The sequence below is a fragment of the Pogona vitticeps genome, chromosome 2 (assembly GCF_051106095.1).
Source record: "Pogona vitticeps strain Pit_001003342236 chromosome 2, PviZW2.1, whole genome shotgun sequence".
Taxonomy (NCBI): domain Eukaryota; kingdom Metazoa; phylum Chordata; class Lepidosauria; order Squamata; family Agamidae; genus Pogona; species Pogona vitticeps.
Genome location: NC_135784.1, coordinates 178,891,029 through 178,914,915, shown reverse-complemented (window position 1 = coordinate 178,914,915; position 23,887 = coordinate 178,891,029). Strand labels below are relative to the sequence as shown.

The 23,887-nt window shown below is 46.9% G+C and overlaps 1 protein-coding gene across 7 annotated transcripts in view; it reads right to left on the bottom strand.

The window, feature by feature from the left end:
- The window catches only part of FLNA (filamin A), a 93,509-nt gene that overhangs the window by 43,685 nt on the left and 25,937 nt on the right, over positions 1-23,887 (bottom strand). For all 7 annotated transcript variants that reach the window (XM_072991436.2, XM_072991439.2, XM_020792955.3 and 4 more), the window contains exons 3-20: positions 20,309-20,557; positions 19,517-19,614; positions 18,911-19,058; positions 18,136-18,254; positions 17,309-17,386; positions 17,030-17,192; positions 15,100-15,300; positions 14,426-14,563; positions 11,504-11,630; positions 10,402-10,538; positions 9,299-9,492; positions 7,348-7,461; positions 6,914-7,057; positions 6,058-6,181; positions 4,803-4,963; positions 4,607-4,697; positions 3,065-3,234; positions 1,994-2,111 (exon numbers count right to left, since the gene is read on the bottom strand). In XM_072991436.2, the coding sequence (XP_072847537.2) occupies positions 1,994-2,111; positions 3,065-3,234; positions 4,607-4,697; positions 4,803-4,963; positions 6,058-6,181; positions 6,914-7,057; positions 7,348-7,461; positions 9,299-9,492; positions 10,402-10,538; positions 11,504-11,630; positions 14,426-14,563; positions 15,100-15,300; positions 17,030-17,192; positions 17,309-17,386; positions 18,136-18,254; positions 18,911-19,058; positions 19,517-19,614; positions 20,309-20,557 (2,574 nt within the window). The remainder of the gene's footprint in view (positions 1-1,993; positions 2,112-3,064; positions 3,235-4,606; positions 4,698-4,802; positions 4,964-6,057; positions 6,182-6,913; positions 7,058-7,347; positions 7,462-9,298; positions 9,493-10,401; positions 10,539-11,503; positions 11,631-14,425; positions 14,564-15,099; positions 15,301-17,029; positions 17,193-17,308; positions 17,387-18,135; positions 18,255-18,910; positions 19,059-19,516; positions 19,615-20,308; positions 20,558-23,887) is intronic.

Here is a 23,887-nt window from a genome sequence, read left to right as displayed (position 1 = left end):
GTTCCAGCACTCAGAAGCCTCCGTTGGTATGAAAAGGAACTATGGCGCTGTCCTTGAAAACACCTCAAGGGTCAAAGATCCCTCAGCCTGCCTTCTTGGCAGTGGTCTTCAGATCTGTGACATTACATCCCAAGGAACAGAGAAGGTGATCCCACTTTGTGGCTGGGACTAGGCCAAGGGAAGGGAGCAATACTGGCATGACTAACATTTCCTGGAAAACAAAGAGAGCTTGGAGTGCTTCCAACCATTTTGCCCTGGCCAGTCTGCAGGAAAGGAAAAGTTTTGTTGAAGCAGCCACCAGGGAGGCCTCTAAAGAGTTACCTGCCCCACCAAAATGAATAAGTTTTCCATCCATGGGTTTTTTTTTTCATGGAATGCACAAAATATAGCTAGAGAAGGAATCAAGGGATTTGGGTGTTGTTGGTTTTTTTCCCCCAACAGCCGTTTATCAAAATCGGAAGCCTCTTGTCAGGGTAGGAGCTGTTAACAGTTTAAGCCCTGATACTGATAGCATAGATGAGGCCTCTGAAATCTGTGCCACACGGGACTGCACCACTTGGTCTGGCTAGTTATGCACACAGAATGATTCCAATAGGATCAGGAGCGGTGGGGAATGAGGAGAAAATCATGGATTCATGGGAAAAGTTTAACAACCTCCTTAGATCTTGGGATGTTAAATAGGCACCTGCCATCTCGCCTTGCAACAGCGTTTAGCGCTCTTTGGAAAATTAACAGGGCTTGCTGATCATATCAGACTAGGAGCTTGCACCACGAGCAACCACGATCACAATCTAGGGTTAGGCAATGTCCTCTAGTTGGATTCAACTACCACTTCCAGAATTCCATCTCTCTTAATGTGTATAAAAACAAGCCTGCTTTTTTTAAAAACCAAAACCATGTCTTTCAGCAAATGAACAAAGCCCCCAGGAAGCATATAAATCCATTCTGTGCTTGTGCAAAAAAGAAAAAAGAAAAGAAAGCACTCTGCACCACCCTGAATATGGCATGTGAATATTGAAGTTGCTATTAATTATCTCAACTGTGCCCCACATGAACCTCCCAGAGGCCATTGGGTTCTGTTGGAATAAATATGACAAAGGCCCAGGTCCCTGAAGAGGAGCATTAACTGTATGGCCACCTGGTGCAAAGAATGGCACGATTCAGGTCTAACGATTGCCTTGGACGTCCCACTGAGCCTATCTCAAAGTTAGCAAGCACCTAAGATCTGTCTTTCTTCCAGAGCCATGGATCCCAACCTTGGGTCGCCAGATGTTCTTAGACTACAACTTTCAGGGATACTAGAATTTAGGGGTGCCAGTATGGGCTCCAGTTTAGACTCTCGTTCTGTTTCTCTTTCACACACAGTCTAATCATCAAGGTTCTTTCCTAACACAACATTTGTTCCATAGTAAGATCACAGGTCCATCTTTTGACAGATGAAATAATAGCAAATGTGGCCAAAGAGTGATTAAACTGAAAGTCAGGAAGACTTCTAGAATAAATAGGCCCTGGCTGCTTAATTAGTTCACATCAATTTTGATTAGCTCTGTCAACCACTGTGTTGATGTGCTTACAGATGTTAAAGATTAAAAAAAATATAGACAGGTTACCTTATCTACCCGGTCACCCAAAGAGATCCTTGCAAGCTGCTATTCTGAGCCACAAAAACTCATTGAATAGGCTCGTAATTTGAGAGACGGGGAGAAAGAGAAGCATTCTACACATGTATAGAAAGGCACATTTTCCCATTAACTGCAGAATTTAAGACATCATCAGAATCTTAGCTTGCACTGAAAGACATCTTTCTAGCCCTTATGGTGGCTAGAAAGCATGCTATAGAAACACGAGATGTTCCTATAGAAGCAGAGAGTCCAGAAGCAGAGAGGATTCCCAGCAGTTAAGAGACTACTGTTAGCTCATTGCTTTCTCTTTGGCTAACAGGAACAGATAAACACACTTCAAAACTCTGCTTTTCAGTGACTAAGATACGTACTGTCTCCAAGTCCAGAGATCTTGATCTTGCTAAGGTCCAGGGTTGGCGCCACTCCCACATTGAAAGGGCTCTTAGGGATGTGGTCTCCTCCGTATGTTACATTCACCCCAATGTTGCCCTGAAAAACAAAAAGCACGGGGGGGGGATGAGTCATTCCCATCACACAGAGCCTCTTCTCCTGGGATGGATTCCACCGCCCTTCCTACGGAGCCTCGGGGGGGGGGGTCCCAGGTGCCTCTCAGGAAACAGTAGCAGTCTGAGGGGAGGCCTGGCTGCAGTCCTGTTGCTCTACTGATAAAGTGGAGAAAGCTGAGCAGCAGGGGCAGGAAAAAAGGAGCCCCTTGAGGGAGGGGAGCGTTCGCGTTATCCCATTCCCCTGGGCCTGATGGACGTTCCCTGCCCTCAGCGCTTCCATTCAGCTTTTTCCTAAGATTCAGCAAAAATATGGAGGCCTTGCTGCAAGGAGGCTGCAGGTCATGAGGGGAACTAGAGTTCTCCTCCTCCTCCTCCTCCAGTGTGACCAGGAATTAAGGGAAATAAGTGCAGCAAAAAAGTGAGAAAGCCATTTCCCCACTTATGGCTTTAGCCCCACCTATTATCAGCCTCAGCTGGTAGGCATTCCTCTGTCCCATTCTTAAGCAAATACTTTTCTTGACTTCAAGAGGTTCCCAGCCTAGAAACACAGTTCAAGTGGCAAGAGGTCTGACCCACAGTTGCCTCCACCCATGGTTTGTTATGTGGGCTGGACCCATTTAAAACCATTTTTCCACTACGAAAGGAACGTAGCTTATGGAGTACAACACGTCAGACTTCAAACTCCTACAAATGCTCCTGTGGAGATGACCTCACCCATGACACAAGGCCAGATTAGAACCAGGAACTTACGTGATGACTATCCACTATATCCTCATTCCCCTAAAGCTGTCAGGAACCTTGGCTGCCTTCTTCCCAGTTCGTGGCCAAAAAGCATGAGTCCCGTTATTCTAATACTGAGCCCACCAATGCCTCACAGGTCCTGTCTTAGTAATGGCCAAGCTTGTCAAGCCACTCTGTTCTTCCCCCACCACTTACCTGCTGCACAGGGGTATACTTGACGGTGTAGGTGTTATCGTGATGATCGATTATTTCAGAGTCTCTGACTGCCTCTCCTTTGGCTGGGCCAGTGAACTGGACATCCAGCTTAGCCTTGCCAGCTGCCTTGGTGTTGACTGTGAAATAGGTCGGCTTGCCAATCTCCACCCCTGTTGGAGGCAAACAATGTCCAGAAGGTCTGTCACTGCCCACAAGCAATGCTGAGGAGAGGGTGCCTCCCAAGATGCTGTTGGACCACAATGTCTAACATCCCTTACCACTGGCTATGTGGTAAGTGGTGATGTGGGGGAGGGAGGGAAATCTAGCCCAGCAATTTCTGCAGGTCCACTTGTTCCTCAATTTTAGGCCACAGGACATCTTGAGAAGCTCCTTAGTAGACTCTGTTCAGGAACTACAGTGCCCTCCCCTCAAGCTTGTGAGGCTAATGCCCATTTTGCATTACATTCACATCTCATCTACACTTAAGTTCTATCCATTTTGGGGGGAACGAGTGGAACAATATTCAAAACTGTCTACTGGGTTTGGGTGAATGGCTTCTGACCAAACATCTGAGAACTCTCCCATTCTCTCCTTCCCTCTTTTCGACTTTGGCTTCCTGCCTCCAGGAACTCTATTTAAGAGACAAACCAAAATGCTCCCCTGGAGAGACCTTTGCTTCTGACCTCAGGTCAACAAGATACAAAAGGGGTCAAGGCAGTCTTACAAACCTATTGCGGCAGCATCACCACCACCTCTTCCCCCTGGGCCTCATGTTTTTTTTTAACCTCCAATGGTAGAAGATGGACAACATAAAAACACAGGGATGGGGTTAGGAAGGCGTGGTGCTCCTCCAAAGCTCTTCAATTATTGAGTTTTTAATGAAAATAATTGTCTGCCTGCCAAATTTAACCAAGCTGTATTTCTGGTCCTGGCTGTCTAGCTGTAACTCAGCATTCCTGGCATACAGGCCCCATTTGGTCCACTGGCTGTTTCTCCTTCCGCTCCCCTCCTTGGGAAGGGAAGTCCACTGTGCTCCCCTCTTTTACCTTTCCCATGTGGAGAAGACAAGAAAGTGAACAAAGACTAGCCAGTTCGATGCTCAAGAGCCAATCAAGTCCTATCTCAGGGCTTAACTGATTCCTGAAATGTCAGCAGAACACACATGGCCCCACTTGCCTCTGGGCAGGAGGATGAGAAACCAAAATCCCAGGCAGAAGAGTTCGAGCTGTTTCTCCACCCAGGGAGCAAATGAAGTTTGAGGGCAAGGCAATAGCCCTCAGTGTCATTTGGCCCACAGCCGAGGAGGGATACAAATCTGCAAACTACCCTCTTCTAAGGGGGCTAGCCGCTCTGTAATGAGTTCACCCTGGGTTGTAACTTCTCCGAGTTCTACGTGAAATATAAACAGCTGCTGAAACCTTCTCATTTGCAAAATAAGTAGCCATTCCTGCTTTCAGTTGGAGTCCTTGAGCCCTGGCTTGAAGATATACTTCCCCCCCCCCCTCACCGCGTCACACCTGTTTACACAGTCCTCTTACTCACCACTCCTGTTGAGACCAGGTCCTTCAGCCTTGACCTTGCTGGCATCATGCGAGGGATCTACTTTGATTCTGATGGGACTGGTGGGGGTGGCCTAGGGAGGTGGACAGGATGCAAGTGAACAACAGGGTTCCCTCCGCCAGCCCGCTGCAGGACTCCCATATGGAGCGGGCCCCATGATCCGAAAACAAAATCTCACCTGGTCAGCAAAAAGCACCATGATGGTGTAGCTGCCAGCGCCATGGGGGGTGTACTTGACCGTGAAGGTGTCGTTGTCGTTGCGAATGATATCAAAATTGATGTCTGCCTCAGCTGGACCCACAACACCCGGTGCGCATTTGATGCCAATGCTTACATCACCTTTATGACGGGACAAAAGCAGAGTCAACAATGCATGAGAGCAGAAGCACTGCCTGAAAACTAGGACCTAGATACTTTATTACAGCCCAGACCTGAAAAAGCAGTGTATCCCCCAACCAGCAAGGGAGAATGACTCTGTGTTGTAGAGCAGCTTCTGGTGCACAGTCCTCACTCTGTTCCATGCAAGCCTTTGCCTCCTCCCCACATCTGTTTTTTGCCCATGCAGATCAATGCTTTTGCCCCACCCTTTGTTCCAAACAATTTTTCCAGGATCTCGAAGGCAGGTTGTGACAGCTGTGGCAGATGGAAACCAGGAGCCCATGTGGAGGGATGCTCTTTTCTCTCCCTCACTCCATGGTCTCGAATGGTCAAGAGCTCAAGTGTATGCAGTTTGCATGTACAAAGGTCTCGTCATTCTAACTGCCTCACTCTCTCGCTCTACATTAAGGGACGTGTGGCCTTGGAACCTCCACCCCCATTAAAGCAGTGGAAGGGACACCACTTTGTGTTTCAAAGGGACAGTCTTCTAAACACAAAGCAGCCATTGAAGAACAGCTCTTGGGATACAAGAGGCTTTATTCAGGTGGGCCACAAAGAAAAGAGAAGCTGGATCAAGTGGTGGGATCAGAGAGACTGCACGGCATTGTTCACAACTTCCTTGAGTACCCTGTGGAGAAAAGAAGGGAAGCCAGAGAGCAAGAAGTCTCTCCTCTACAGAGCCCTTCAAACATGCATAGGGCAACTCACACTGAACCTTTTTAACTACATCTCCCAGAATCCCCCAACCAGCAAAGGTCATGGGAGATTCTGGGCATTGCAATCAAAAAGCTAACTTTCTAAACTTTGCTTGTATGCACATTTCACACCATCTTCATGGCATAAAATGACTTCTAGAAGTTCATTTTGCTTCTCTGCACATCTCCGACAGCTGTACAACATGAGGGGATGGGGCAAGAGAAAGCGACCCACCCATACGAGCTGCATTTTCCACATGACCACCAAGTAGCTGGTGACAGCTCTTGTCTCTCTGTTTTAAGCAATGCCAGGCATGACGCATTTCATGAAATTAAAGATGGAAACTGTCTTAGGCTCACCCTGTCCAGCTTCCGTGCAGTCTACTGTGAAGTAGGTGGGTTCATGAGCTTTCAGGCCAGTCTTCGCCACACCAGGACCGTAAACTTTCACTTTGTTAGGGTGACTGCCAGCTCCAACATTTACCTAGAGAGATACACAAAGACCACAGCTACCTTTGACTGCTTTTGGGAAGAGGGCTCATGGAGCAACATCCATGTCCCAATGCTTGGGGTGTACAGCTTAGCAAAGCTATGGTAGTTCTTAACTGTGATAGAAGGGAGAGCCCTTACTGTTTTTGTCCCATGCATCGTGCCCTAAAGTTTTGAGGACAAACATTTGGTTCCACTGGAGTTGGTAAAGCATATTATGTTCATTCTCAAAAGATGGAACAGAATAACCCAACAATGCTGTAAATCTTTGGGTGTTTTATACACATATTACAGCTGCTTTTATTGACTAGGGTCCACTTCAGAAATATGGAAGGCTGAACACACACACACACCACAGTGGAGGGGAAAACTGTAGGCATCGAGATCCGAGAGCAGTGACATCAAAAAGAGAAGCCCATCAACCAAGCAGGAGGCTCATGTGCAGCTACAGTAAACGGCAGCAGAAACAACTTGTTTGCTGGGAGAAGCAAGCAAGTGACTTTTCAATGGCTAGTATGTCACCATCACCACCACCACCACCACCAGAAGACTGAAACCAGTTGCCAACATGAAGAGATGCCTAGATTCTGAACTGCTGTAGCTTGACCAGATCCCTTTGGCTTTTGCTCACCAGGAGTAAGAGTAATGGGGTCCCATTTTCTCGCTCCCCACTACTACCACCCTTCAACCACATATCCCTTTGCGTACTGCTTCGGGGGACACTGACCCTGTAAGGGCTGTTGGGGATGTTGACTCCTCCCCAGGACACCATGGCCGTGTGCTTCACTGGCTTCTTGGGCAGGTAAGAGCAGCTGTAGGTACCATTGCCATTATCCTTCACAGAGACATCCACAGGAGATCCTTCGGAATCCTGAGAGAGAGGATTTGGAAGGAAAGAAGGAAGGAAAGAAAAGGAGGAGGTCCTAAATACCAACCTGGTAATTCTTCCATACAACAGTCTCTCCCTTCTCTCACATGGCTTCCTCGGCTATCCTTTCAAACTTCCCCCAACGACAGGGCCATTAGGATGGCCTTGCATCCCCATCCCCCTTGCTACTAGCCAGCATGTGGCTGGAATGATGGGCACTATAGTACAAGACATCTGGAGAGCGATAGGCATAACACAGTCCTGCCCCTCTTCCCTTCCTGACAAAGCCTTACCTGCACTTGAACCTTGAGAGGTGCTCTCCCACCACTCTTGGCATCTACGGTAAACTCTGCAGGTTTGTTGACTGCAACACCAGTCTTCTCTAGGCCTGGACCGTAGGCTTTTACCTGAAGAGGGATTGGAAAAGATCTGTGAACCTTTAAGCCACTTCACTCCCACTGAGATACATTGGGCAGCCCATTGCAAAGCACACAAGCACAGCCAGGAGAAGCAGGCAGCGGATTGAAACCCCAAGCAATTTAAAAGAGCATATGCAAGTGGCTATCCTTCCACTTTGTGTGAAGTGACACCTCTGGCTGGACTCTAAATCCCTGCACAGGCAACATGCAAGATAGCAAGTGTTTAGCAGTTCATGATGAACTAGGTCTGGGAGACTGAGATTCAAATCCCTATTTGCTCACAAAGCCTGCTTGGCCCTCACATGCTGATCGCTCTCTCTCCCTCCCTCTCTGAATCTAACCTACTTCTGTGTATGAAGCAAAGAGGCCCCAGAAACAGGGGTAGCAATTAGAAACTCAGAATCAAGGTTTGATAGCCAATAGGACCATGACAAGTGGCATTAAGGCCTACCACTGCTGGTCTCCTCTCTAGACCTCATTCAACTACTCCTCAGCCATGAGACTTTTGTGACTCGTTGGTTTCTTTGGAACAGTGAGACCTTAGACCTACCAGTTCTCCAAGAAAGCAAACACATCAGTAATAAGCAGTAGCTTTATACCTTGTGTATAGACACAACCTTGACAGGTCACTTTGAAAAGACAAACACGGACCAAACAGCTGTTCATACTATGTGTTGTCAAGTTGCTTCTAACTTATAGCAACCTTAATCAGATTTTTTTTGATGTGAGTTATTCAAGACATGATTGCACACAATCTGAACCCAGGTCTCCTGAATCCTAGTCTGATAATCAAGTCACTAAACCACACTGGCTCTCATGTCCCACTGGACCAAACATTTACTGGTTCTTAATCCTGTCCTCCTCCTGAAGATACATGAAAGAAGCAAGGTTGCAATACAAAGGAAAGCTTTACATTCAAATTATACGATGTAGATAGCAAACTATTAGAAGCAGGAATTCCTTCAGTGAGGAAAGCCATCTAGTCATAACTAGAGATGCGGTATTTGTATACGAATATGAATGTCCCCGCACAGGTGGAAATAACGAGGGTCTGGCCCCATGGGGCTGGACTGTCCACTCACGATTTCACCACTGCCACCATTCTCCAAAAGGGATTAGCCACTCTCCAACCTAGCAGAGAGGCTTGTCATCCCACCTCTTGCCAGGACTGGGTACAGTGGACCCTTGACTTACAGACGGCTTGACTTACAGACTTTTTGAGTTACAGACTTCTCTGGCCGCAAAATTTAGGTTTGACTTGCAGACTGAGATTTGACTTACAGACCAGAAAAAAACCAAAATGGAACAAAAACGGCCTGTTACGGGATTAATCGGTTTTCAATGCACTGTAGGTCAATGGAGACTTGACTTACAGACTTTTTGACTTGAGAACCGCCTTCCAATACGGATTAAGTTCTCAAGTCAAGACCCCACTGTAATTGACTGCGGACAATGGTGAAATAGGAAGGCTCTGCGGAGCCAGCAGCAGCGGCAAAACCGTGAGTGGACAGTCTGGCCCCATGGGTCCGGACCCTCGTTATTTCCACCTGTGCGGGGATATTCGTATTCCTATATGAATACCCCCATCTCTAGTCATAACATATGCTTTTCACACATCATGTAGCTTGCAGATGAGCTTGCTTGTTTAGTGATTGGTCACTGCAAAGTAAACAGAGGCTTCCTTTGCATGTTATGATTGCTTAGACACAAAGCACAGCTGAAATGCCACTTACAGAACAGTAAAATGCCTTCAACTTCTGTTGATGTGCTATTTGTAACCATAACGTTTGGCCCCACCCAGCGCTCCAGCATGTGACCCCCTTACCTTCTCCGGGTGGAAGTCCTTGGGAGCAGCTTTGATTTCTGCCATGAACGGGCTAAGCTTGATGTCTTCCCCGTTGCACAGCACATGGACTGCATATTCACCAGGCTCCTGGGGCCAATAGCGGACGTCACAAGAGCCATCACCTTTGTCATCACACTCTATCTTGGCCTGTGAGGGACCCTCCACTGAGAAGCCTGCAGGGGGTGGAGGGAAGAACAGACCAGTATGAGAAATGCATACAACGCTGTTTTAGAGAAAAGCAGCTATGCTTGGAGACATGCTAATACCAGTATGAGAAACAAGTGCCAAAATCTTAAGAGGACTTGCTTGTTTTATTTAAATTGGGGAAAAAAAACAATGTCAGCAGAAAGAAAGCAGGAACATTCATGAATTAAAACCTGTTCAGGATCACCACAGCATAGATGCCAATGGCTAGAACAAGACCATCTTTGCTTGTTAGTAGAAAGAATGGGTCTTCCTCTCTCAAGCCTAGGAGACTGAGAGGTCACTCTCTTGTGGACTCATCAAACATGCCTCAAATGGCAGCGAGATACATATATGACCATCCCCAATGATCTCAACACCCAGGCAGACTCCAAGAGGAGAACACTTTAGTTCTGATTCATAGGGGGCTTTATAGGTCATAATCAGTGCCTTGAATTGTGCCTGGACAAAGACTGGTAGGTAAAAATAAGTTGTTGTTGTAACAAGAGAGTCACAAATTGCTGTAACTAGATCAGAACATAGCAGTCTGGCCCAAATGAAGTTCCTGAATACTTTTCAAAGGGACTTCCATTTAAAGGGTGTTACAGGGAACCCAAACCAAAAGTATTTTAATGTAAGGAGCACTGTGACCAGATACAACATCTTCAAGGACGGACAAAGTTGGCATAAAGATGTGCAAATGTACTCCAGGTTTTTGCCTTAATCTGATATCCAGATTCAGGGCTAAATCCGAGAGGAAACCCAGACGGGGAACGCGGGTCCTTGAGTTTGATTCCAGATTGGAACCCTGATCTGCCTTTTGACTGCGAACACTCAAAAGCTGCTCCAATGAATGCAAGGCCCACATTAGATCATCCTCTTCCAGCTTCCCCTCTTACCTAGCATGCCAGCGTCATCTCCGATGGCCTCCACCACAAAATCAGCTGACTTGCCCACAACGCCTCCTTCCAAGCCCGGCCCCCAGGCTCGGACTTTTTGGTTTGTGCATTCTGTTCCCACTTTCACCTCAAATGGGCTGATAAGTGAAAAAAAAAGAGAAATGTATGCTGAGGGTCATCGAAGTGCCTATGGGAAGCATCAAGCTTGGGAAAGCTCATTTTTTGTACTGCAGTTCCCAGAATTCCTCCAGCCAGCATACTGTCGATGCTACTGAGGATCTGCAGTTCCCAAAAAAGTAACTTCTCCAAGCTGTGAGTAAGAGACTGACCACCACCCACAACTTACTGATCGCATGCACTCCAACTATGCAACTAATTGTTTCAGAAATAAGACCCACAGCCACTCCCACCATCGAGATGTGGTGCAAGAAGGCTGCGTTACATGCTTGATCAGCAGTGTGTTTTCACAATCAGACCCCAAGTCCTCAACACTAAACAAACACATGCCACCTCCAAAGCCACTATTTTAAGAATGAACCTCCATACAAGTATCATTGCCTCCTCTGTTTCGTGCAGTTGCGCCTCTTAGATGTGTTGGGGTGTGTGTGTTGCTGCTTGCCACCACCACCACCCGCCAGTTCTACTGATGAAGTGCCCATCCGTCATCTAACTCAGCTTCAAAAGGATGTATGAGCACACTTGTTCTTGGAGCAATCAGAAAAGGTAAGAAATGTTGGCAGAAAAGGTCTTTCTTACTCAGCAAGCCATTACCCCTAACTTTCTGGTTGATTTGGGATCAATGGCAAGTCATTTCTTCACTGTTTGTGAAGGTCTTTGCGTCACATATTTTAATTCCACAAGTTGATTAAACATGCTTTCTTTAGGGCCTTGTACAAAATATTCTCAAGCAAGATGAAACGAGCAGCCTGTAATCAGAATTGTCAAGCTGAACAACAGGGAGGGCTTCAGGGCATCCCCCTCGACCATAACGCTGCCTTCAACCTCAGCGGCCTCCTGCCCCCACCTCTTCCCTACTGGCAGAGGTCTCTCCATCATCCCACTCGTGCCCAGCTTTCCCACATCACCGTTCTCTCTGACTCACCTGCGGGGGATGTGCTGCCCACCCCAAGTAATGGTGACTGTGTAGTTGCCAGGCACAGTGGGGAAGTACTCGAAGCCATACACACCGTCACCCATGTCCTTCTGCTTGACACGTTCCTCTAGCCCTTCTGTGGAGGGAGGGAGAAAGAGAGAGAGAGTTCACAGTGGTTGAACACAGCCAGACCTACCATCAAAACAGAGACAACCAACACCACCCTAGGCTGCTAGTTTGGATTGTAATGAAAAGGGCAGTGATTTCACATTTTTGTTTATAATTGCAGTTTTACTGGCAAGGAAAAAGGAGAAAGAGGAAGTGCTTCTGGGGTGTTCTCCCTTTATCAAGCAGAAAAACACAAATATTTTGAACTCTCTCAAACACGGTTTATTTTCACAGGGCAGGAGCAGGGGGGTATGGTTTGTTGCTTCACCTCAGGCAACAGGGAAGAGCTCTGACTCGGGACAAGGAGAGTCTTCCATGAATGCTGATGAAGGGGGAAGAGCAGCACCACTAGCACCCAGAACAGCCGCCTCCATGTACTTGCTAGGCAGTCATTTACCACTGAAGATTCTCACATATGTTCCTGTCTTGTGGAAAATGTCATTGGCTTTTGTGCACCGTGGAGGAACAAGTCTGGCACTTGCCACCAGAGGAGCCCGAGTTCAAAACCTCACCCAGCTACAAAGCTTGTCAAGTGGCCTTGAGGCAGCCTTTTAGCCGAAAATACAGTTCTCTGCAGTTCTCTTCAGAGTTAAGTATAAAATGACACTAACTCTTACAAGATGCCACTTTGAAAGAAGGGCAAAGCATACATGCGAAAAATGCAAGTGCTGATGCTTGTGACAAGCCTGTCACTGGGATACGACCGCTATCATCCTGGCTCTGGGAACAGAGCGGGCCTTACCACGAGGCAAATTGAAGCCGCTGACTCAAGCAACAGACGCTAGGGAGCAGTAGGAGCAACCTCCTGACTATACCTGCTGCACCCCTCACCTGTTTCCTTCCATTAGAAACAGAGCTGCAGTTGCCACAGAAGCAGTCCGGGGCTCTTTTACAAGATCTGTGACCTCAGGGTGCAGAGAGAATCTCTGCCACCTTCATTGCTGAAGTAATCAACTGTCAGCCTGGTCAACTATCGTGTGTGGAGAGAGGAGCACCCTGTCCTTTGCCTCAAACAACCAAATGGCTTTGGCCAGAAGTTGGGGGCTGGCAGGCAAAACCTCATTTTCCCCTCCACAGCGGAGAGGTATTCACTTGCTTTAATCTATTGCATTTCTGAAAGATTGCAGCCTCCCAATGGCTGCAATTCAGGCCCATAAAGAGACCGAGACTGATCAGATCCCAGAGAGAGACATAGCCACAGCCAGTTCAAGCCCAGCTTGTTATCTGGAAATCCAAGAATTCCGGATGTCACAACATTCCCCAAAGACAACCCTGTGCACCTTTGGGTTCTTTGCAAGATGGAGAGAAAATAAAATACAGACACATTCTTGAGATTTTTATCTCCCAAATGGGAGAGATCATGTCCCTTTGGCTCCAACAGAAGTCTGCCTCAGGCCTGGCTGCCCAACCCTGCTTTGAATGCTTGTGGTTTGAACCCAGGGTTATGACTGACAGAGGCAGCCTCTCCATCACTCACATACCTTTGTATTGCACAAGCCTCTACTTCCAGCCTAGACAAGACCCATAATATGCTCTCTTCCCCCCCCCCCCAAGCAACTTGTGGTTCTGTTTGCTATTAAGAGACACCCTGCAATTCTACCCTCTCCTTCTCTACCACAATTATTCCTTAAAAGTAATTGACTGCTCCATTTCCTTGACTCACAAACCAAAGTACAAATACCAAGATGCGCCACTCCGATAGGCCAATGACACAGGCACTTCCTGCCGCAAGACCCAAGAATTTTAAGAGTCCCCAGGCAAACAATGGAGCTCAACAGCAACCAAGTCTTGGAAGGGTTTCTAAAATTTAGTGTATTTGTACCTTAAGGGTGAAGGGAAGGAGGAGATGTTGATGTTAACAATTTGCCGCCGACATGCAGCCGCTTCATTTTAAGCCCTTTCACCTCATTCTCTGGAAACTGTGCATTGCTTACAGTACAAATTCTCCCCTTACTAATCTCTCTCCATCCAGGAATGGAATACACTAAAACCTGCTTAGTCTTCAGTATGTTAACAGCATTACACACCCTCATTCTTGTGTTGCTGGCCCATCTCCGGTCAACCATTTTAAAATATATTAGGCCCGGCAGGTCCTGTATTTCCCAAGAATACACCGGTTCCATGGAACTAAAGACCTCAGTGATCAATCACGTTAGTTCTGTGTGTTTATAGAAAGAGGTATCTTGCACTTCCCTCTTTGTGAGCAGGCACCTATTGGCCCGATGTCACTAGCAGTGCCAAGGCTCACTCGGCCACTAGGCAGGGTGAAAGGATTCAAGGCCGAGGGTAGCAGCAAAGCAGAAGACCCCAAGAACTGTCCGAGCCTTGCTCATTGAAACTGGCACCCAAAAGCCAGGGTTCTGCCTGTGAAGCCCTCCCAGGGCATATTAAGAGTGCGTTTGTCATCATCATTGATGAATACAAATACGAACTGCATTTCTGCCACACTTTTCTACTACAAATAGCAGTCCAGATGCCTTACAAACATCACAAAACAGAAGAACGTCAGACAGTGGACAATCAATTCACCAATAAAGCAGTAACAATCGGATCAAAAGCAGAACCAGATATAAAATCATTTTAAAAGAATGCGAACAAAACACACCTCTCTCTCTCCTCCTGTAAAAGCAGAGCCGATTAAACCACATATACCAGCCAGAAAACAGAAATGCTAACAGTAAGGCTTCTAGTTATGTGCCAGTCCAGTCAACAAACATAATTCATGGGGAAACCTTCGCGGGCACACCCTCGCTCGTGACTTACTTGGGCCTTTCACTGTAACCTTCAGTTCCCCGCTGCCAGCTCCTTTTGTGTAGACCTTGAAATCTGCCGTCTCCTTCACCCGGACCCCCTTGGGTTGCAGACCTCGGCCCACCGCTCGGCAAGCATTGGGATTGCAGGCTACAAGAGGAAGAGAGAGAAAGAGAGGGGAGACAGAGAGTGAGCAGAACGCAACATCTTCTCCTTCTAGAACCAGAGGCAAATCCATTATTTCTGACTGGTAGGTTCTTGGCCATGATCAACATGTCAGGCTTTCTATTAGTCTCCCCACCCCACCCCCGCTCGTTACAAAAGGGGATGGGAGAAATTTTAAGCCAACAGGCTGCTCCCGCAAAGATAAAACTGCCCCTGCGCCCCTGCCACACATCACCCTGCCCAGACCCAAAGAGAGAAATACCATTGGCCCTGGGTCCAGGCGCCGAGCAGCTGGGAGGAGATGAGTATCAGCAGAGATCCAAGGAGATGGCTCTTCAGAGAAGAGAGCAGAGAGCAGAGGAGAGCTGGCCCAGGACAGGAGGAAGTAGGCAGAGAGGAGAGGGCAGAGGTTAGCACAGAACAGAGCACTCCCAACCACAAAGTGGAAAACCAAGCAGAGGCAACAGCGCAAAGGACGAAGACAGCTCACCAACAAGCCCAATGCACGGCAGGAGACTCACCCTGGCCCACGGTGACCGTAAAGGGGCTGCGGGGGATGGGGATGCCACCAAAGGTGATGTAGATGGTGTACGTGCCCTCCAGAGTGGGCTTATAGGTGCAGCGGTACGTGCTGTTGCCTTTGTCTTCTAGCTGTTGCTCGACTGTCCCTTTCTTGCCAGTTGGGTCTTGGATGATGACCTCGATTTCCCCAACCCCAGCACCTAAACGGGAAAGGAGGATTAAGTTGGAGGCACGACGATCAAATGCGATGACTGTGCCTTGCCTGGCCATCACAGACTCCCACCTGGTATCCAGCGTTAATTTGCACCCTTTAAATAAGCAGGTTCATCCAATGCATGTATGTATCAAAGTCCTTCATAGTTATTTCCCAAAAATAGCCTCAACCTCTTCCAATTTGCAGTTGCTTTTAAACAACTGCACGGTGAAATCTCTTTTCTCAACTCTGCATACTTGGGCTTCAAACCTTGATCAAACTCATGAGTCATGCAGACCTATTTCTAAAAGCAGTGAAATGGCAGTGGGAGACCTCTTTGATAGATGTTTTGTGGAATACAATGTTATGCTCTACTTAGCGCCAGGCAGGCTTCAGCTGGGATTTAGCAAGAGACGTTCATGCTTGGGAAGACGCCGCCACGAGCGAACTGGACAGACTGCTGAGGCAGCAACCTGCTTTGAAGGCGACTCCGTCTTCAGCCTCTGACTCAAAAGGAGGCTGTTCAGCTCCCAGTTATGTATATAAAAGGCAACCCTGAGACAAGAGAGCAATTGTTTGCCAACGGCTATTGGAATAAGGAAGCAAGCCTGTCGCCCGAAGGAAGACAAGCACAGAGCTTCAAGACAGATGAAAGCCAGAAAACCAGTTTCTAGGTGGTGAGCGTTCTTGGATGAGCAGGGATGACTGATCTTGTCCAAGTACTGTTGTGTACTCTGCATCATTGTTTAGTTTTTTTTTTACCCTGCCAAGTTCAATAAAGAGCTTGCAGGGCAGCTTGGAATCCCCAGGGCCTTATGCACGTGAACAATCAGCCTCTACCACTAGGAGAAACCATGTCCTCCAAAGCCCCGATTGTGGTAATACTTTATTTGGTACAAAAAACCATTGTCCAATAAAAATATGGACATTTTACAGGGGTAGAGGAACATGTAATCTTCCAGGTGTTCTTAGGCTACAACCCCTGTCATCCATCCTTATTGGCCATTCTCGCTCAAACTGGTGGGAGCTGTAGTCAGATGTACTGTCGCATGAAGACTGATGGGAGTTGTAGTCAGACAGGAGAGCCACACAGCTGCAATTTCAGCTGCACTTGATACCTGGGAAACCACACACTTGCACATGCAACAAGACAGCAGTTCCAAATTTACTGTCACCTCACCTCTGAGCAGTTACCTATTCATAGCTATTTTCCTCTAGGTATTTTCTGCAGTCTTTTCAGGAATCCTGAATAAAACACTGAAAGCACTGAAGTGCTGCTTAAGTGATCATTACTGTCAGGAAACAGAAAGCTCGGTCTGCTAAGCAAAACCCCTCCCTTCCAGAGACAAGCCTGAAAGTCTGAGAACTAGAAACATACACCAGTCTTGTGATGTTAGAACCTCCAGTATCACCACCACTCTATCAAAACTGAGGTAAAGTGGTGGCGATCCTGGAGGTTCTTCAGAATTAAAATTACTCATTGCATTAAGTCTTCATACTCTAGAGCAGGGCTGAGGAACTGGAGATTGTCTGACTGCAAGTCCCATGAGCCCAGTCAGTGGTGAAAGATGATGAGAGCCAAGTTCAAGAAGACCTGAAGGGGCAAGTCGTTGACCGTCCTTGAGAAAAGCCACTTTTGTCAAAAACCCCTACAGCTGGTATGCTTCCTCTCAGGGTTTCTATCTGACAGGACATCGCAGCTCCTCCGACACAGGATCTGTGCTCCTTCCACTTACCAGCAGTGAAGATCTCAAAGTAGGTAGTCTTGTTGGCAATGTTGCCCACGGGTTCCAGGCCAGGGCCCTGAGCCGTGACTTTGCTGGCATCCCCGTGCGATTTGTCCACATTCACCTCAAAGGGGCTTTTGGCAATGTGCTGCCCGGCAAACAGCACCGTCACCTGGAGTGAAAAAAAGGAAGGGAGGGAGGGAGTCACCCAGGAATCCTGATCTTAAGGCCAATGTGCCAGTTCCTGGAGTCCTTCTCCAATCCTCTGCACTGTGTGAAGCCTCTTACCTTGTGGACACCTGTCACCTTTGGCACATACCACACTGAGAAGGTTCGATTCTTGTCATTGTTGGCAACAACTTTCGCCTAGGAAAAAGAATGCAAGAATTTAAAAACTACTGTTTATCAACTAATATCTGTATCCCACCTTTCTTACAGTAAATTTATGGCTGCTTTTCAAGCTCTACCCTTCCCTACTTTATGTTCTCAACAACCCTATGAGGTAGGTCAGCTGAAAGAGAGTAACTGGACCCCAAAGTTGAGCACATTAAATGCTGCCTGGTCAGAACTGACTTACGAGAACCATCGTAGGGTTTTCAAGGCAAGTGAGAGAACTAAGAAGTGGTTTTACCAGGGCTACCCCTCCTTTGGCCGCCTAGAGTAGTCCACCACGACTAGATAGGCGGGATATATATATATATATATATATATATAAATAAATAAATAAATAAATAAATAAATAAATAAATAAATAAATAAATAATAATAATAATAATAATAATAATAATAATAATAATAATAATAATAATAATAATAATAATAATAATAATAATAATAATAATAATAATAATAATATTATCCACGGCCAAGTGAAGAATCAAACCCAGGACTCCGGAGTCTGAGTCACATTGTCAACCACTGCATACTAGGTACCAGCAACAAATTCTACGGCTTAACAGCAACACGAATCTGGATCTGCCAGCCCTGTACTCTCTAACCGATGCACCGCTTTGCTTAGTGACTGACATCTTACTATGAGATGCCCCTCAACTCGCCCCATCTTAAAACAGCCCCTGACCTGATGCCTCTTGCACCATCCTCCCCAGCCTACTCACTTCTTCACGATGCCCAGCAGGATCCTCTACATAGACCAGCACTTCCCCTTGGCCAGCGCTGATGGTTTCTACTGTGAACTCCGCCTTCTTCTTCACCATATTTCCCGTGGGCTCAATACCTGAAATACCAGAGGCAGAGGTGAACTCCACGGCCCAGGCCCTCTTGAGCTGCTAACACCAAAGGCCTCCGTAGACAGATGGCCAGAAGATGCAGGACTAAAAAACAAAATCACCTTAAGCGACCCAACGTAATGAATGGGTCTCGAGCAAACCCTTCTAGGCTCCATCTGCCTACATCTGAAAGATTACTTGCTGCAGCGTGGGCGGAGGACAGTGCCTTAAAGGATATTGGGCCACTGGCTCTGCTGATTAGGGCTAGCCTCTTCTAGGACAGAGACCTTGATCAAGAAGATCCATCGCAGACACACCCACACACCCGTCCACCTCCTGCTGTGGCAGTCCCTTAATCAGACCCCTCTAGAGCTCAGAGGAGGCCCAGGCCATTTCACGTTGCGAAACCCCCTCATCGCTTGGGGGTGGGGCAGGATTTTTTAAAAAGTATTTTACCATAAAGCATGGCTTGCAATCTTTAAAAAAAACAACAAAGTGTTCCCCTTGGCTGAGGTGAAGCACCCCCCCCATGAGGTAAGGCCAGGGGCAAATGCCCTTGCTGGCGGACCCCTCTTCTAGGGCCTGTCCCTAATCCCATAACCATCTCTGTTGCCTCCGCATATAGGCAAGGTGACAGGGCTTTATCTTCTGTTCTTGGACTCACCTGGTCCATAAGCCCTGGCTTTCTTGGGGTTCAGTTTGGGCCTAAGGGGGGCTCCTGGCTTTAGCTTGGCTTTCGGGAACTGGGAGAGGTACGTCATAACCGAATGCTCATCCACGTTGGGATCCACAATCTCTTCAGGAGTGATCACCTACAGAGGGAAGAAGATGAGCAGCTTATAGAGGAGCAGGTGTAGAGAATGAACACCACACTTGGGTGACAGATGTGAAAAGAATAAGGCGAACAATCGTTTCTGAAACTCGGCTTTGCTTTTTTAAGAATAAGCTTCCAGTCCTTAAGGCTACAAAGAGATTTTGTACATCAGCTTCAAGTATTTGGCTGGAAGGCAAAGCTGAACAGGAGTCTCAGGGAAAAGGTCTTGGGAAAGTGTTTTAGCCCCCAAATGCAGAAGTGGCCTACAATTTCTAGAATTTGGAAGAGTAACCAGATTAATTGGTCCAGAGGAAGCCAACATTTCAACACTCTGTGCCATACACTGTTCTTTTTCCCATGGTTTAAAGCAGGAGCAAGAGTTTGCTCCAGGAGTAGCCATGAGACAATTCGATGCAGATTTCTGTGTACTGCACAAACCAAGTATTCACTGCTTACCTGTGGGATGCCCAACCAATCATCAGCTTGTTGCATCGCTTCCCGAGCATTGTTGACAGGTTTGCTAGCATCCCACGAATCCCAGTCAGGGCACAGACCTGTTTGGAGAGAGGTCTTGTTAACTCATCAGCTGCAGGCAGAAGAAACATTTCCTCATTCAGCTCCAAGCTATATCTGCCCAAGTATCTCTTCCTCAAATCCAGCCATTTCCTCGTTGCTCTCTTCCCTCCACAAAGCTTTCTCTCCCACTTAATCCTCAAGCTCATTTAAACGCTTGCCACTCCACTTTCTCCCTAATTTCACAGTGGGTGACTTTACATGAGGGAGGTACAAAAATGTAGATAAGGATCCAAAGGTTGATGAATCCGTCATCACAGTAAATCAGCAAGAGTTCTGATTCCCAAAGGTTTCACAGAAATAAAATCACTTTCCCTGTCTAAACGGGGAGGCTTATATGTGAAAGCAGGGTGAGCTCAGCCCAGTTTGAACAAGAGATAAATCCATATGGCCCTCACAGCCACCTTGATCTTTGTTTCCAAGCCCTTTGCACCTGAGCGGGTAGATCTGGGACAGGTAGGCAGATGAGACTCAACAAATACAAACTCTGAGCTCTAAACAAAGCCCAGCAAAGCAGAGCCTGGAAATGGGTACAGCTTCCAAAAAGTGGCCATCCTGCTGGTGGGGATTTTCTTCAACCACTGAGTTAGTGAGGCTCCGAAGAGGAACTAGCCTTGTTATGATGGACATAAAGCTTTCCCAGCTTATAAAACAAGACGATGGGTCTGTCTCTACCTGGGGCGCAGCTGTCGACGAGGGCCCCAAGCGCCCGGCCGCTCTGCCAGTCCTTGCTGAAGTTTGTGATCGGCAACTCCGGCAATTTATTTTGAATCCAGCCCAGCAGTCGCTGTTTGGGAGTTTGCTTCTTGGCCTCTTCATCATCTTCCTCATCCCACATGGGCATTGAGATGGAGTAGTGCAAGATCAGCGTCCAGATCAGGCCCAGGATCAGCTTCAGGTTACCATCGACAATAGCTTTGCTGTCTGAAAGTGACGGAGGAACACAAGTCAGGATTAAGTGGGCACATCCCGGCCTGCCTAACAAAAAGTCTTTCCTCTTTTCCCTTGGCGATGCAGGCAGGCATACAGCCCTGGCCTCCCACTCCACTTCTCCTCTCAAGTCAGGAGCCTCTTGGCCTGAATTTTCAGCTCTTACTTAGCAGGAAGGCAAACAAACTCCTCTTTCATTTGGAATAATAAGAAAGGTAGTATCAATACTGCACAAGCAACATGCTGCTCAACTGTTTGCTAAGTGAGAAACCTGCTCTTACTTGTCAGCCTGCACAGGAAATGACTGGAAATGGCCCCAAACGGGCCAGCAACAAGCCATAGACATGTTGTCAGGTACATAGGACAGAGCCTCTGACGTACCAACCAAAATCATATTGGTTATTTAGGCTGGTGCAAATGCAATCTTGCAAACTGCAGGAGCAAATTGCTGCTTGTTAACAAATTTGTCACTTGCATTTCTCATCACAGGCCAGTGGAAAGACTTGGTGCACAAGGTGAAATACAAGCAGTGACTTGCTAACTCATGACAATTTACATCACTGCACTTACACCAGCATAAAAAACCAACAGGATTCCAACAATTATCCCCGTTACAGCCAAGGGTATTCCATCTGAATTGTCCCATCCCAAATGGCAAATCTGCCTTAGACGTCCTTGTTACATAATCACTGTCCATAAACCTGGTTGCTTATTCTCCCAGGGTCTCAACTACTGCAGCTCCCTTGGAGACATGGATGTTAGGCATGGCATCACAGCTAGGACGTAAGGGGAAGTTCAACTTAGATGACACCACAGTAGGAATTAAGGGCAGCCTCATGCCAGATTAAACCGCTGGTTATTAACACCAGCCCCAATAAACCATCAAAGACCCGTAGGATAGTACAAGATGACATGGATGCATCTGCACTAGAATGATCACTCAACTTCCCTCTGCCATGAAGCTTATAAGGGTGACTGAGGAAGCTGCTTGGATGAGTAGCAAAACATTTCAACCTAACAAAAAAGAAGTCCAGTTGCCATGACTCAGCTTCCAGATAACCACACCTGAATGATTGAGAATCTTCACAGACTTAGAAGAGTGAGTTTGGAGCAATCTCTTCCTCTCTCAGGAAAAGACCAGACATTTCATCTTGAAGTTCCTGGGAGGGAGGCCACACCATCATTTCTGGACATGTGAATTAGCTCAAAATTTGTGGAAATTACCCTGTGGACTACATCTCCCAGAAGCCCTTTACAAAGATGGCATATTCCGAATGGAAGACTCAGTAAGCTGTAGTAAAACAAACAAACAATAGATTTTTGAAACTCTAAATGAGCCATCACAGATAAAACACCAGGAAGAATTTCCAGAGGTGCATTTGGTCCTGGAGAAGGATACTTCAAGAGCTGCAGCTAGCTTACCAACCCAAGTCCATTGAAGTCACTGCAAACAGGATGTCCCCAGTCCATTGTTATCAGATGAATGGCAGACAGGGATCCTGGGCCTCGGCAGAGCTGGTGCTGCAAATGCTGAACACTTGCCTTGGGACAACATACTCAGGAATATTACAGGTGTTTCTAAAATTTCCCTAAGCTTTTTATTTTGGTTTCTTAGTTTTATCGGCTTCCACTTTTAGATAGCATCTATTAAGTGATTATTATAACAACAGTGGCAGACAAAACAATATTATAAGACAGGGCTTTTGTTCCTGTGGATGATTATGATGTGCTTTTTTTCCCCATTGTGGCTTAAAATAAGTTATCTGAAAGTGTTTTGTATTCCCTAGAAGTCAGTTCCCACTTTCCGACTGCCAATCCATCAGGCATCATTGCATACCCACCACAGCAACTGCTGCATAAAATGTTCAGCTAAAATTCTCTAGAATACAAGCTTACCTTTCATGAGTGAGTGCCCTAATGAAGAAAGTCTGATATTAACACCTCCTGCCAGAATAAATGGCTAAACCAACCTTCCTCAAGCCAGCGCTAGAGACTAATACAAATATAGCCACCAGAGGTGCCTGGGAAAACCAGACCCTCCCCCTAGAATTGGTTGGGCCACTTACCACTTGCCATGCGGTTCACACTGCCTGCATAGTTCCTGTCGCACCAACTGCAGAAGCAGCCCAGCTGGTGCTTCCTCACCTTCCTGCCCAGCTGACCACTCTGCAGCTGAGCAAGGAAACTGACTTGTCATCCTACTTCCTCAACAGAGTGGCCGGCAGTGCAGGGAGGCAGGGAAGACCCAGCTGGGCCACTTCAGTGACTAGCACGATGAGAACAATGCTGGCCACATATTTCACACAGTGAGTGGTAAGTGGACTGTCCAGTTCTGGGGGAGGATCCAGTTTCCCCAGGCACCTGTCCTGCTGATGTTCAAATTACTCAGGATACAAATATGAATATTCCATCTCTAGCTGGCACTCTTCAAATGCTTCAGCCTACAACTCCCATCATACACCATCACCGCTCATGTTGATTGGGGGCCAGTGGAATTTGCAGCCATCCAGTAGGAAGACAGAGAACAGAGAGACGTGTATGGCCATACCAATACCAGAACTTCTGGCTTATTGTTTCTCCAGAGGTTCTGGGGCTGATATCTGCATCTCAATCCAGGTTTGTTAAACAAGCTGGAGACCAGAATGCTAAGCTTTTCCACCCTGCTAAGCTCCTGAGTAATTCATTTCAGGGATGTAGAAATGGCAACCCTTCAGAAGTTGCTGCACTACCACAACATCCCTATTCTTTTTACTGGATATTTTGATGGCTGATGGGAGCTAGAATCCTGCCATATCTGGAGGACCACATTTTGCCCACCTCTGTTTTAGCTGCTCATGACTGGAGAAACTATCAAATGCTGGTGGCAGAAGACGTAAAGCAAAGTGAACCAGTTTGAAGCCAGGATCCTTAAGATTTCTGGTTTAGCAGTCTGTGTAAGCACAGCCATGCGGAACTAAATAGACATCTGGATGAAGTCTAGTTCATTGCATGAAGTAAATAGCAATCCAACTAAGAGTTGCTTTTTTAAAAAAAAGAAGCATGCATTACTGCTTTGTTAGATCTGCTTCTCAATAATCCCATCCCTGTATTTATTCTAACTTTATGCAGATTCTTGCTGCCCTGCAACTTTGTTTACACACACCGACACAGATCCCACAGTACACCGGTGATACCGTCCCAGACTTCTACCAATCAATTTGTTTTTCAAAACTGTATGAAAGCAGTAAGCTGAAAACATCCAGGCTAGTTCTCAGCTTAGAAATGTTACTTTTTCAGTTTTGCTTCCAGAAATCCCCAACACAACATGACCATGTTGTTATTCAA